The 12303-nt window shown below is 46.6% G+C and overlaps 1 protein-coding gene across 4 annotated transcripts in view; it reads right to left on the bottom strand.

The window, feature by feature from the left end:
* SV2B (synaptic vesicle glycoprotein 2B) overlaps positions 1 to 12303 on the bottom strand; it is a 103500-nt gene that overhangs the window by 36996 nt on the left and 54201 nt on the right. For all 4 annotated transcript variants that reach the window (XM_036278036.1, XM_036278037.1, XM_036278038.1 and 1 more), the window contains one exon: positions 6813 to 7644. In XM_036278036.1, the coding sequence (XP_036133929.1) occupies positions 6813 to 7263 (451 nt within the window). In that variant the 5' untranslated portion in view covers positions 7264 to 7644. The remainder of the gene's footprint in view (positions 1 to 6812; positions 7645 to 12303) is intronic.

The following is a 12303-nucleotide window of genomic DNA, read 5'->3' as shown; positions in this document are numbered from 1 at the left end:
GGAGGTGGATGAGGAGGACAAGGTGATGGAGTGGGAAGGGCTTTTCATCAGTGATAACAGCACAAAGGAAACAAATATCTGTCCCAGGACGAGGGAGGAGCCTCCCCTGAAGGCCCCACGAAAGGCAGAGCCTGGTCTACAGAGCGGATTGATCTGGGTCACAGTCCTGCGGCGTGACCGCAGACCACCCACCCAGCTCCTCTGATCATGGCTCCTTCTTTGTAAGATTCATCGTGCAGAGCGTTAGGGTTTATAGAGGACGGTGGGCTGGAAGGACCTAGCAGGATTCCTGGCACCAAAGTAAACGCACAATTAAACAAAAGATGCTACTGTTATGAGCAGTGCAGGTTAGAAATGACTGTGACCTGATAAAGACACAGGACTAGAAAAATAAAAAATAAGCTGGTGGTATTTTAAAATCAAACCAACCATGTAGTAAAGGGATTTGAGGAATGAGGATACACACTAGCAAAAGAACCCTATTTATAGCAGCGTGCCCTTTAAATATATCTTCCTCGCCCCTTACCTGAAGCAGCCAGATTCCAACAAAAAGAACTTTTGGACTAAAATACTTTTCAAGTTTTCTCTAACGAGACTTTTGGAGGGCAAAAAAAAACTTTTCTAAATTTTTTGCTAGCTCTTATTTAGATTTCTTAAATTCCCAAAGTAAATGTCATCTTTTTACAGAGACATCTGTGCTGCTTCAAGCTAGGGCTCAACTAAGTTTTTCTGCCAAGGGCCAGAGAATAAATATTTTACTTGTAAATAATTTACTTTGCAAATGTCCTAGGGTCTCTGTGACGTAGTCTTCTTCTTCTTTTCTCCCCCTGCCCTTTATAATCCTTTAAAAATGTAAAAATAGCCCGGCCAGTGTGGCTCAGTGGTTGAGCGTCGACCCTGCACCAAGAGGTCACCAGTTCGATTGCTGGTCAGGGCACATGCCCAGGTTGTGGGCCCCGATCCCCAGTGAGGGGCATGAAGGAGGCAGCCAGTCAATGTTCTCTCTCATCAATGTTTCTCTCTCCTCCCTTCTTCCCTCTCTAAAGCCAATAAAGAAAAATAAAATATAAAATAAAACTGTAAAAATAGTCCTGGCTGGTTTGGCTCAGTGGTTAGAGCATCATCCCGTGGACCACAGAGTCCTGGCTTCAGTTCCCACTAAGGCCATGTACCACGGTTGCAGTTTGTTCCCGGCCCCAGTTGGGGTCGTGTGGGTGGCAACCAGTCAATGTGTCTCTCTCACATCGATGTTTCTCTCTCTCTCTTTCTCCTTCCCACTCTATCTGAAGATAAATGCAGACATGTCTTCGGGTGAGGATAAGATAGATAGATGATAGATAGATAGATAGATAGATAGATAGATAGATAGATAATAGATAGATAGATAGATAGATAGATAGATAGATAGATAGATAGATAGAATGATAGAATGAATGAATGAATTTTCTTTTTAATGTAAAAACAGGCCACAGTTTGCTGACCCGTTCGTTGTCCCTGCTAATCTTTCTACAACCTACTGTTCCTTCCTTCGTTCCCATGTGTCTGCTGCTGTATAGACATTCATTCAACATTTGTCCAACTCCTTTGGCTGAAAACTCCTGGATGAAGGGACTGAGTCCCCACGGTATCTCCAGCACCAAGAATAGACACCGGCACACAGTAACTGTTTCATTCATAGGTGTTCAGGAGAAGCACAGCTGTTGTTAGTGTGTTCCATTCTTTGCATTGGTACACCTACAACTACACTGTATTGACACCGTTGAGACCATTCTGTACTGGAAGTTCCACACCTTATTTTTTCCAACTGATAACTAACTCAGCTGAGAAGGTCTTTGTGCATGTATCTGTGTCTGCATTGCTGGTTATTTGCTCAGAATTGAAATGGGATCATGGGGTCAAAGGGGCTTCCTGAGTTTGTGGTTCTGAGACACGACGCCGGATTTGCGTCCAGAGAGCTGGTAGGCATGGCAAGCTTCTCGCTGTCCCTGGAGATGCTTTTCGCACAGAATAGGTCCTGTCAGCATCAGAGGCGGCAGGATGCGGAGATACACAGTCAGATGGCACTGGCTTACGTGGTGAAACGGAAAACACTCATTCTGCACATCTGAGCAGCCCGGCCAGCCTCCATGCAGAGGACGGCACCCCATCCGGCACGGCAAAGCCTGCTGCGTTCCCAGAACCATCCCTGTCTCCCCCTTCTCTCCTCCCTGTCCTGCTAACACCTGAGACTTCGAAGCATCCTTTGCAGGAGATGAAAGCAATCCTTCGCAAAGTGGAAACCAGCTCATCTGGGCCTGTGCTGCACGAGGTTTATAAATAGAGAGGGGTTTTTATACCCACTGGCCCACAAAGGGCCATCTCAGCTGTGCAGTCATGAGCTCCACCTTGGGCATGAGCGTCCCGTCTGACGTGGATCCTGGCAGAGGGGCCGCGGGGGTCCTCTGTGCCTCTGATGCCCCGGTCTATGCAGGGAGATGGATCGTCCCCGCATAGACCCTTTGCACAGCCTGACACGGGAAGATGGCAGTGTGGCTCCGCAGCTCTCTGGACAGCCCCTTCTGGGCTGACGGGCTATGCCCTCATGAACCTGGCCTCCGGGTGCGGCTGGCTGGGACATGGGCTACGTTACCGTCTCTCTTGCAGAGATGGGCTGCAACTGATTCCCGCAGTCTGGTGGGGGCCCGGCCCCTGCTCTACACTTGCATCTTACTGCAGTGATGCATTTTGCATAAAAGGGTTGTCTAAGGTTGTCCACCTTCCATGGGCAGGACAGCAAGGAAAGGAGAACCAATAGACTCTGAAGTCAGATATAACTGGTTTCAAATCCTGGATCTGTCTCTCACTCGTTTGTTTGTTTGTTTTTATCCTCATGTGAGGACATTTTTCAATTTTTTGTTCAGATAGAGTGGGGAGGGAGAGAGAGAGGGAGAAACATTGACGTGAAAAGGACACATCGAGTGGTTGCCACCCACATGACCCCAACCAGGGCCGGGGACAAACTGCAACCGAGGTACGTGTCCTTAGCGGGAACCGAACCCGGGTCTCTCTGGACCACAGGCCGACGCTCTACCGCTGAGCCAAACCGGCCAGGGCTGTCTCTCACTAGTTTTGATACGGTATGTGAACCTCTTGAAATGACTAAACAACACTTCCCTTTCGGATTGCTATAAAAATTAGAAACGTCATGTAAAAGTGCCTAGCACAAAATGAACGCCAGGGAGCAGTTTATCAAATCGCGACTCTTGGTGGCAGTCGTGTGATGATGAGCATTTGCTCTGAAAGGAGAAGCCAAGGACCAGAGACCGCACCCAGCACCGGGAAATGGCCGACTCTTCGGCCTCCGCTCCTTTGGTGTCTACGAAGCATCAACGCGGGAGAAAACAAAACTTCCAACCTCATTACTATAAAATAGTCCTTGGGGAATGGAAGAGCAAAACAAGCTGATGAACAAAACAGACCCAGAGACATGGAAGTAGGGATCAGACTGCGATCCTCAGAGGAAGGGGGGAGGGGGGAAAGACATAAACCAAAGAACTCATATGCATATGTGTTTAACCAGTGGACATAGCAATACGTGGAAGGGGAGTGGATGGGGAGTGGGGAGGTGGGTGTCAATGGGGGCAAAAGGAGAAACATCTGCAGCAAAAATAATTAAAAAATAAATAAAATGAAATAGTCCAACATAAACATGAGTAGCGACAAGCGGCGACACAGGACAAGAACACTGCATTAGGTACCGCAGTCCAGCGTGCCTTCCTAAGGTCATAACTGGGAGCGGGGTGCTAGAGGCATCGGTGGGTGGAGGCCAGGGATGCTGCTAAATATCTGACAAAAAACAGGACAGGACCCCAGAGCAAAGAATTATCCGGCCCAAAATGTCATCAGCGGATGCCGTTCAGGAAGGCCACAGGGACAAAATGGTTCTGTGCTGTCTCTGATTTCCAGAACCTTGTCACTCCCCCCTCAAAACAGGGAGTCCACTTCCCTCTTCTTGAAATGTCACAGGCCTTTAGGAATGTAAAGGAAATAACACGGCTTGACGTATTTACTGAGCAGATATTGTGTGCAAGGCCCTGGAGCCCCCGGGGGGCCCCTCCTCTCAGGAAGAGACACTGAATTCAAAGCTAAAGAAAAAGTGGTTCATATAGCAAATGTTCTGCCCCGATTCTCATCTTGAATTTGCATGTGAGACAATGAAAGGATCATCTTTTGTGACAGCAGAGTAGTGCATCCACCTCGGAGCTGCTATGGAAATTCAACGCGCATTGTATTCCAATGAGTGCACCCATCTAACGTTCTCAGTACCCTCCCTGAAGCTTGCACACACCCCAGGCCCCGGGGGTCCCCTGTTCGGTTCTAAATCATTGCCTGAACCTTCAGCCTGAACCTTCCCACTGCAGAGAGCAAGAAAAACTAACAGCCAATAACATACGTCCCCAAGTGACTAGCTCCTTCCAGGAAATCAAAATTCGGAAGGCAAAAATGGAACTCTGGCCTGAAAATAGGCTGTCTTTCTTTGGATCAGCAGGAAAATGGGACCAGCCCCCAGTTCTAGCCTAAGACGTATTTTTACAATGACAGGAAAACGTTGGTGTTAATTTGCCCAATACAAGCAGGGGATCAAGCAAGATAAAAAAAAAAAAATCCTCTATCCCCCGCCTTGACTATGAAGGTCACATGAGAAATGCTGACCTCGCGAGACCTTTCAATCATCCATCTCCCTGATCCACTTAGATGCTCATTCCCTTGTCTGCAAATGGGGCCCCAGATGTACATAGAAATCCATCTCTGCTCCGATAGTCTGCCTACCTGTCTTGGGCTGAGATACAGCATCTTCGTGGCGAATGCTGAATGCAAGACTGCACGGATGTGGCTCGCCAGATTGAGACCACGTCCCCTAGACTCCCCGCATGTGCCCTGGGAGCCAGCAGAAGCGTCGACCAGGCTGCTGCTCTGTTAATGACACTGCCAGGCACCAGAGTGGCAGGGGGACCAACAGGGCGTGAAATCATCGCTGACACTGCCAATTTGGACTCCCAGGGACCCGGGGTTTCAGAATGAAACCCACAGAATACATCAACATCTTGCAAATGTTTAGAGCAACTGAGGATGGTTTGCTTTGGATCGGGGTTGGGGGGGTCTGTTTTGTGCCCTTTTAAAAATACGTATCCATGAAATAAATGTAAAAAAATAAATAAAAATACATATTCAAACTTAAAGGCACCTAGCAGAATTTTTAAAATAATAATTTTTTTTTTAAGTCTACTAAAATTCTGTTGGTGTTTAAAAACTCCAGTCGACAGCTTCTGCTTCTCAAGTCATTTCTCCGGTTTGTGTATACTTGGTCTCTTTTGCATTCCCAGGGATCATAACTGACACAGTTCTAATCATTTTATTTATTTTATTTGTTTTCTAATCATTTTAAATAGTCCTTATAGTTAAGCAGGAATGGACAAAACTCTTCTTTTAAAAGTCCCCAGGGATCATTCTTTATACAGCTTTTTAAATATTGTCTACCCCAATTTTATTTATAATGACTTTACATCAGGCGCCAAATACTGCCTCTAGGCTAAATCCTGATGTTGCCTTTTTCTGTAAATAAAGTTTTATTAGAACACCGTCATGCCTATTTGCTTACGTATTGTCTATGGCTGCTTTTGTGCTCCAGAGGCAGAGTTAATTAGTGGTGACAGAGACCATCTGGGCCTGCAATGCCTAAAATATTTACTATCTGGGCCATTACAAAAAATTATTTGCCAACCCCTGCTGGAAAGCAAGTATTGGGGACCAGAAAAGCACAGGTATTTCTTAGCATGTATCCCTACAGTAATTATATTAGTCTCTGTGTTTGTTAATAAATGTTTGTCCTGCTATATTTAAGTTCTTTGAGAGGCAAGGTCTATGTCTGTCTAGTTCATTATTTTCTCCCCAAGGTCCCCAGGGGCTGAACACAGTGACTATAGCACACAGGATACAACTAATAAATATTTGTTGAATAAATAAACTAAGTTGCTAAATAGATTTTGAGTCCTTGGTATGTTTCAGTCTTGAGTCACCACCTGACTCAGTAAGTTCTCAATAAATGTACATTTGCTAAACCATCAATTGCACAGACTCTAAATTTAGAGACTGAATGTGTTTTTGCGGGACATTGAACAACCAGGACAAATCCTTGCCTATATTGTGATGAACCCCTTCTCTGCTACACTGTGGGTGTCCATCCTTTCTCTAACGTCACAAAATCTCTGCTTCTGATCGCTGACATTTGGCTCTGAGAGTACTAGACTCATCTTTGATTTGCAAAGCTGGCTCTCCACCCTGCAGAATCCATCTGTGCTTAGCCACGTGGTTCCCAACAGCCTGCGGGGGGCTCCATAGGTTGCTCAGCCCAGCGTTCATCCCCAAGACACATGGGCATTCGGCCCGTAACACTCATATACAAGAGAAACCAGGAGCGGAGATTCTGGAAGGACACGGATAAAAGCACCAAGTGGAAGAGGCCTCCGGCCTGCCACTCACAAAATGTGTTTGTCATTTGGGTATGGAAGATGGTCACATGTGAAGCGAGAAATCAGACTCTCAAGGAGGCCACAATATTTGGAAGAAGAACTAAGAGTTTGAGAGTCCGAGAGAACGGAATAGAAATCTAAGCTCCGATATTCACTAACTGTGTGAACATGAGCCAATCGTGGAAAATTGTGTGTAAGATGATAATGTTGAAAGGGTAGTGTGACAGATTTAAGGTGCCTAACAGTGACCCCCTTCCTATTTTAATGCCGCGAAAACAATGATCGTTGGAAATTTCTACTTACCAAGCATTCCTTTCTTGGAACTGGACAGACACATGTCCTTCTCTGCACTGGGCAGGGCAAAACTCACCACAAACACCTCCACCCCATCAGCCATCAGGGCCAAACCCAAGACAAAAAAGAGGATCCATTGGAAACGCCCATGGCCACACTCGTCAATGATGGTCTCGTACTGGTGAGCCAACTGCTCCTCATCTTCCATCCTTTCGGCCATCAGTTCTGCCTGGTCTCGAAGGTCATCTGCCCTGAAAGACGCCATCTTGGTCTTCTTGGCCTTGACATCATCTGGGTGAGGGATGCCCTGGTACTCGCCCTCATAGATCTCATCCTCCTCATCATGGCCTTCGGTAACATCACTCTGTGCGTCCTCTTCTGGGTTGGACTCTTGGCCCGGATAATAGCCATCACTGTGGGAATAGGCCTCATAGTTGTCCTGATATTTATAGTCATCCATCTTTTGCCTCCAGGACTGCCTGGTAGCCTCCTGAGCTATATCTTCCAGAGAGCGGTGGCAGAGGTCAGGGCTGTTTCAATAACCATCATCCATTCTATGGGCAGAGGTTCAAATGTAGAATGCGTGTGTGCGGCTTCTTGGGTAAAAGGGACACCTGTATTCTCTCCCTATGTCTCTCAGTGAGAGCAGATTTGCGCCAGGCAACCCAAGTATGCTTCTGCAGTCAGTGTCTGTTGGACTGGTCTGGTCTCCGTCAGTGACCCAGAGACGTCGTGTTGGGGGATGGTGATTAGAAATGGGTCCACCTGGGTTCCTTGACAAGGCACCAGCAGGACCTGGAAGTTGGCCGGCCTGGTTGGTTCTGTTACTGAAGGTTATGCCCTGGGAAAGAGAAGAGGGTTACAAAGTGCTGAAATTCTAACAAACACTCTCAGAATGAAACAAAGATGTTTACTAATGTCAGTGTTTCGTGTGTAGGAAATTCTGATGAGACACCTGGATTCGCAGGGAATGAATGAACATTGAGACAAAGAGTAAGAAAATAACAGGGTTATGGGGGCCCTTTGCAGTGTTGATTCACCCATACGAGGAGTCAAGTCTTCATCATACACAATAATAAAACAAAAAGGGGCCAACAGGGTTTCAATACAAGACAATTTTGCCTTACAGAGTGTCTCTTAAAATGTATCACGCCTTTAGCAACAATATAGGTTTACTACAGCTCAGCTTCCGTTATTAAAACACCAGCTTTTCCAACTTTTTTATGAAGGAGTTGGGCAACTTTATATCTAGAAATGTATGGCAAAAACAAATAAATAAATATCCAGGACCATGTTTCCCGGGGCCCAGGTTACTTTCAAAACTCAGCCTTGTGGTTTGAAAGGCCACTCTGACCTTGTACTTGGCTTGAATAGCAGGAACCACGGCTGAAGACCCAGAGCCAGAGAGCTTTGGTTGGAAACTGGATTCTGCCACATAATGGCTGCGTCTTTCTCAGCCTCACTTGTCTCATCTCTAAAATGGGCCTAACAATAGTACTGAACTCCTGAAGTTGGGCTCAATGTGCTTACAACGGTGCCAAACCTGCATGGCAGATGCGGCTGAAACCTAACATCATTGCTGCTCTCTATTTTTCTAGTTCCAATCCTGGAAGTCAGGACCCCGTATTGTCAGAGCCAAGACCCTTCTGTATATCCCAGTTCTAATCATGGACTCCACTGCCCAATGGACAGGCACACACTACCCTAATTACCTTTCTAGAAACCCAGTTCACATAAGGTTTGGAGCCATCAGTTAGTAACGACTTGCTGGGTGTGTCCTATCTCTTATCCCTAATTCTAACGACCCTCAAAAGAGGAAGGAAAAGGCATTTGCATCTTCATCTTACTGATAAAGAAACTGGGGTTCAGATGGAGTTAGGTCCAGGTCACACAGCCAGGTCCAGGGGTTCCCAAAGTCAGTTTTTCCCAAATGCTGCTCCAAGCGACTGTCACTTGTGATTACTGGGGAGCTTTAGAAATATAGATTCCCAGAGCACACAGAAGGGCTCATTCAAGCTCAGAAATCTGAGTTTTCACACAGTGAGGCCCAGCTGCTCACTGAACAGTCCCTCAGGGCTGGAGGTCTGATCCCTCCTACTTCCCTTACTCTCCTCCATCTCTCCCCTGCCGCCAGACCGCGGACACAGATGGATGCTCAGATCTCTTATTTGGGACCACCAGAAACCCAGTCCCCAGCAAGACCCAGCTGCCAATACGTGCATACACCATCAACCTTTTCAGGTCTCCCTGTCACATCTCAAACCTGTGCTGTCTTTTCATCAAGCTTGGTGGGTGTCACCTCGCAACAGACTGGAACCTGTCCTCACCATTGCAGCTGGACCCCTTCCCCTGCCCACAGAGCATCTCTGGGCCCCTGCCCCCCACCTCTCTGCTCACCCTCAGCCCTGGAAAGACCCTAGCTCTGGAATTCCTTTGACTTAACACATTTCTTTTGGGGGTTTCCCAGGACCAACGGTTCCCCAGAGCAGGGTGGACCAGAACCACTCGGGGCACCGGTAGAACTCGTCAGAAATATAAATCCCACCCCCAAAGACTCTGAATCTTCAAAGTGGGTGTAGGACCTGGAAATCTGCATTTTTCCCATAAACACCACAAGGAAGCCAGTGGACTATACTTGGAGAAACGGCGTCATAAGAGTGAACAAGAAATATTTACTAAGAACTGACTCTCACTTTATCCATTCAGATTTTCTACCATCACCAGGAAATAATTTATTTGACCATACTGGCCTGAACCATGTCAGATTAATATTCCAAATCTGTTGTTATCATATCCACTTAGGGACCACAGGAGGAATATAAATCACATATAAACAGAGTTTTTCAGAGAGATATAAAAAATGGAGAAAGATGCCCTGACTGGTTTGTGTCAGTGGTTAGAGCATTGACCCATGGATGGAAGAGTCACGGGTTCAACTGTGGTCAAGGACATGTACCTCGGTTGCAGTTAGATCCCCAGCCCTTGTTGGGGTCATGCATGAGGCAACCAGTCGATGTGTCTCTCTCACTTTCTTCCTCCCTCCCACTCCATCTGTAAAAAAAATCAATTGAAAAATATCCTCGGGTGAGGATTGAAAAAAAATGGAGAAAGAATGCCAACTTCCAGAGGACTGGTATGTTATTTCCATTCTGGGGGCTCTGAGAAATGTCATGAACCTAAAATGATTGAGTTTCAATTCCAAAGGCACATGAGGGAAATACCACTGAGGGTAAAGGTCCTAGGACTTGCTTTGCAGGAAGAAGTTGATCTTCCTCAAAACTGATTACACTGATGCAGTTAAAAATAAATAAATAACTGTGAATGTCAAGTGCAGTGAAGAAAGGAAGAATTTCTGCCCAATGTTATTGTTGTTTTTTTTCTCTTTCATCGAGAAATGCCAAGTTATGTTTTCAGAATTTTCTAGAGGATACAACTATGAATCATTTTCCATTGGATTGTGTCCACCCCACCAAGAAGATAAGTTGAGCCCTGGCTGGTTTGGCTCAGTGGTTAGAGTACTGGCCTGTAGTCCAGAGAGACCGGGGTTCGGTTCCCGCTAAGGGCACGTTCCTTGGTTGCGGTTTGTCCTCGGCCCTGATTGGGTCGTGCGGGTGGCAGCCACTCGATGTGTCCCTTTCACATCCATGTTTCTCTCTCTCTCTCTCCCTCCCACTCTATCTGAATAAAAAATGGAAAAATGTCCTCGGGTGAGGATAAAAAAAAAAAAAAAGGAAGAAGAAGAAAAGTTGAAACCTTAATTCCTAGTACCTCAGAACGTGACCTTATTTAGAAACATGGTCTTTATAGCGGTAATGGAGATGAGGCCATTAGGGTGGGCTCTAATCCAATATGGCTGGTGCCCTTATAAAAAGGGGAAATTGAAAAGCAGAGACAGACACTAGTACGTGAAGACACAGGAAGGACACCATCTACCAGCCAAGGAATATCTGAGGCTACCAGAAGAAGCTACGAGAGAGGCATAGGAACAATAGATCAAATAAATTTATCTATTAAGGTAAGCGTTTTACAAGCAGTACCTTGATTATTCTCATAGCCAATAGAGAAGGAGGATTATTCTCCCCATTTCACAGATGAAGAAACTGAGGGCTGAGAGGACCAAAGGATGTGTTCAAATTAACACAGAAAATCAATCTCAGGTTTTGGTTTGGAGCCAAGTTCAAAAAGAACAGCAGTGGCAGAGATTGGGACTCTCTTCCAATTTCTCTTGTCCCTGAACTAAGTCAAGGTCACAAGTTCAACCCCTGAAGAGCCGAGATTGACACCAAGCTTGTGACTCCTGGATTACAGTTCACCCATCTTCAACAAAAGATTCCCAGGTTCTCTGGTGTTTAAGGCATTGTAGTCAACATGACATGACTTGATCTCCATTCTCAAGATGTCTAGATCACACGAGACAGCAAACCAACACAGAGCATCATGTAGTGACAAAAATAACAACCTTAATTATTAATATTATCTTTCATTCATTGACTACTTGCCTTGTGGCTTGGTCCCAGGTACTACACTAAGTTTATCATGTGTGTTGTATCTTTTAACCCGGACAACCACCCTGGGAGGCAGGGACCTACTATTAGACCCATTTTATGGAAAACAAAACTGAGGCTGAAGAGGTTAGATGGCCCAGGGTCACGGATAAGTAGGTTCTCCAAGGGGTTTCCGAGGAAAGGAGGTTCGCCATGAGCCGGGACCTGCTGAAAAAGCTTCTAGAGATCAAGGACTCCCACGAGCAGGAAAGGGCTCAGAGGCAAACGGCATAGAGGAGAACTGTGCAGGCTTGAGAGCAGAATAAACAAAGGCACGGAGGCAGAAATGAAGAGGCCCGTTGGCCTGCGCAGATGATCCAAGAGGACAAGTCATGGAAGATACAATGGACGGTCAGCCAGAACGCCCTTCTTGGGGGGTGGGTATTTTCCTCTGAGCAAGAGAAGACTTGGAGGTTGTTGCTGAACCCAGCAGTGTGGCATGCAGAACAGGGGTCTGGAAAGATCTGGTGGGGGTTGTCAACCTGGTTCTTAAGAGGAAACCTAGGGATGACAAAACCAGGTAGACACTTTTGTGTATGCGTGTGCGTGTGCGCATGCATGCATGCGTATGTGTGCGTGTGCGTGCGTGCGTGTGTGTTTGATAATAGTCCAAAGATGAGGTTAGGCTTGGACAAGGAGGTGGTCACGGGACTGGAAGGAAGGGTGGACACGGATCACGTCCACGGGAGAACAGGTGCATTTCCTGCCAGGTGACAGAGAGGATAAGGGTGACTGGGATAATGATGACTTGGGAGGCAAATTCTGGACTGGAAGTCCTCCCAGCACCCTACAACGACTCTGTGATTAAGACAAACAAGCTCTGGCCAGTTTGGCTCAGCGGTTAGAGCGTCGGCCTGCGGTCCAGAGAGACCCGGGTTCGGTTCCCGCTAAGGGCACGTACCTCGGTTGCAGTTTGTCCCCGGCCCTGGTTGGGTCGTGCGGGTGGCAGCCACTCG

This window comes from Molossus molossus, unplaced genomic scaffold (genome assembly GCF_014108415.1).
Source record: "Molossus molossus isolate mMolMol1 unplaced genomic scaffold, mMolMol1.p scaffold_m16_p_24, whole genome shotgun sequence".
Classification (NCBI taxonomy): Eukaryota; Metazoa; Chordata; class Mammalia; order Chiroptera; family Molossidae; genus Molossus; species Molossus molossus.
The sequence above is the reverse complement of the archived record's forward strand: the minus strand, read 5'-3'. Positions and strand labels throughout refer to the sequence as shown.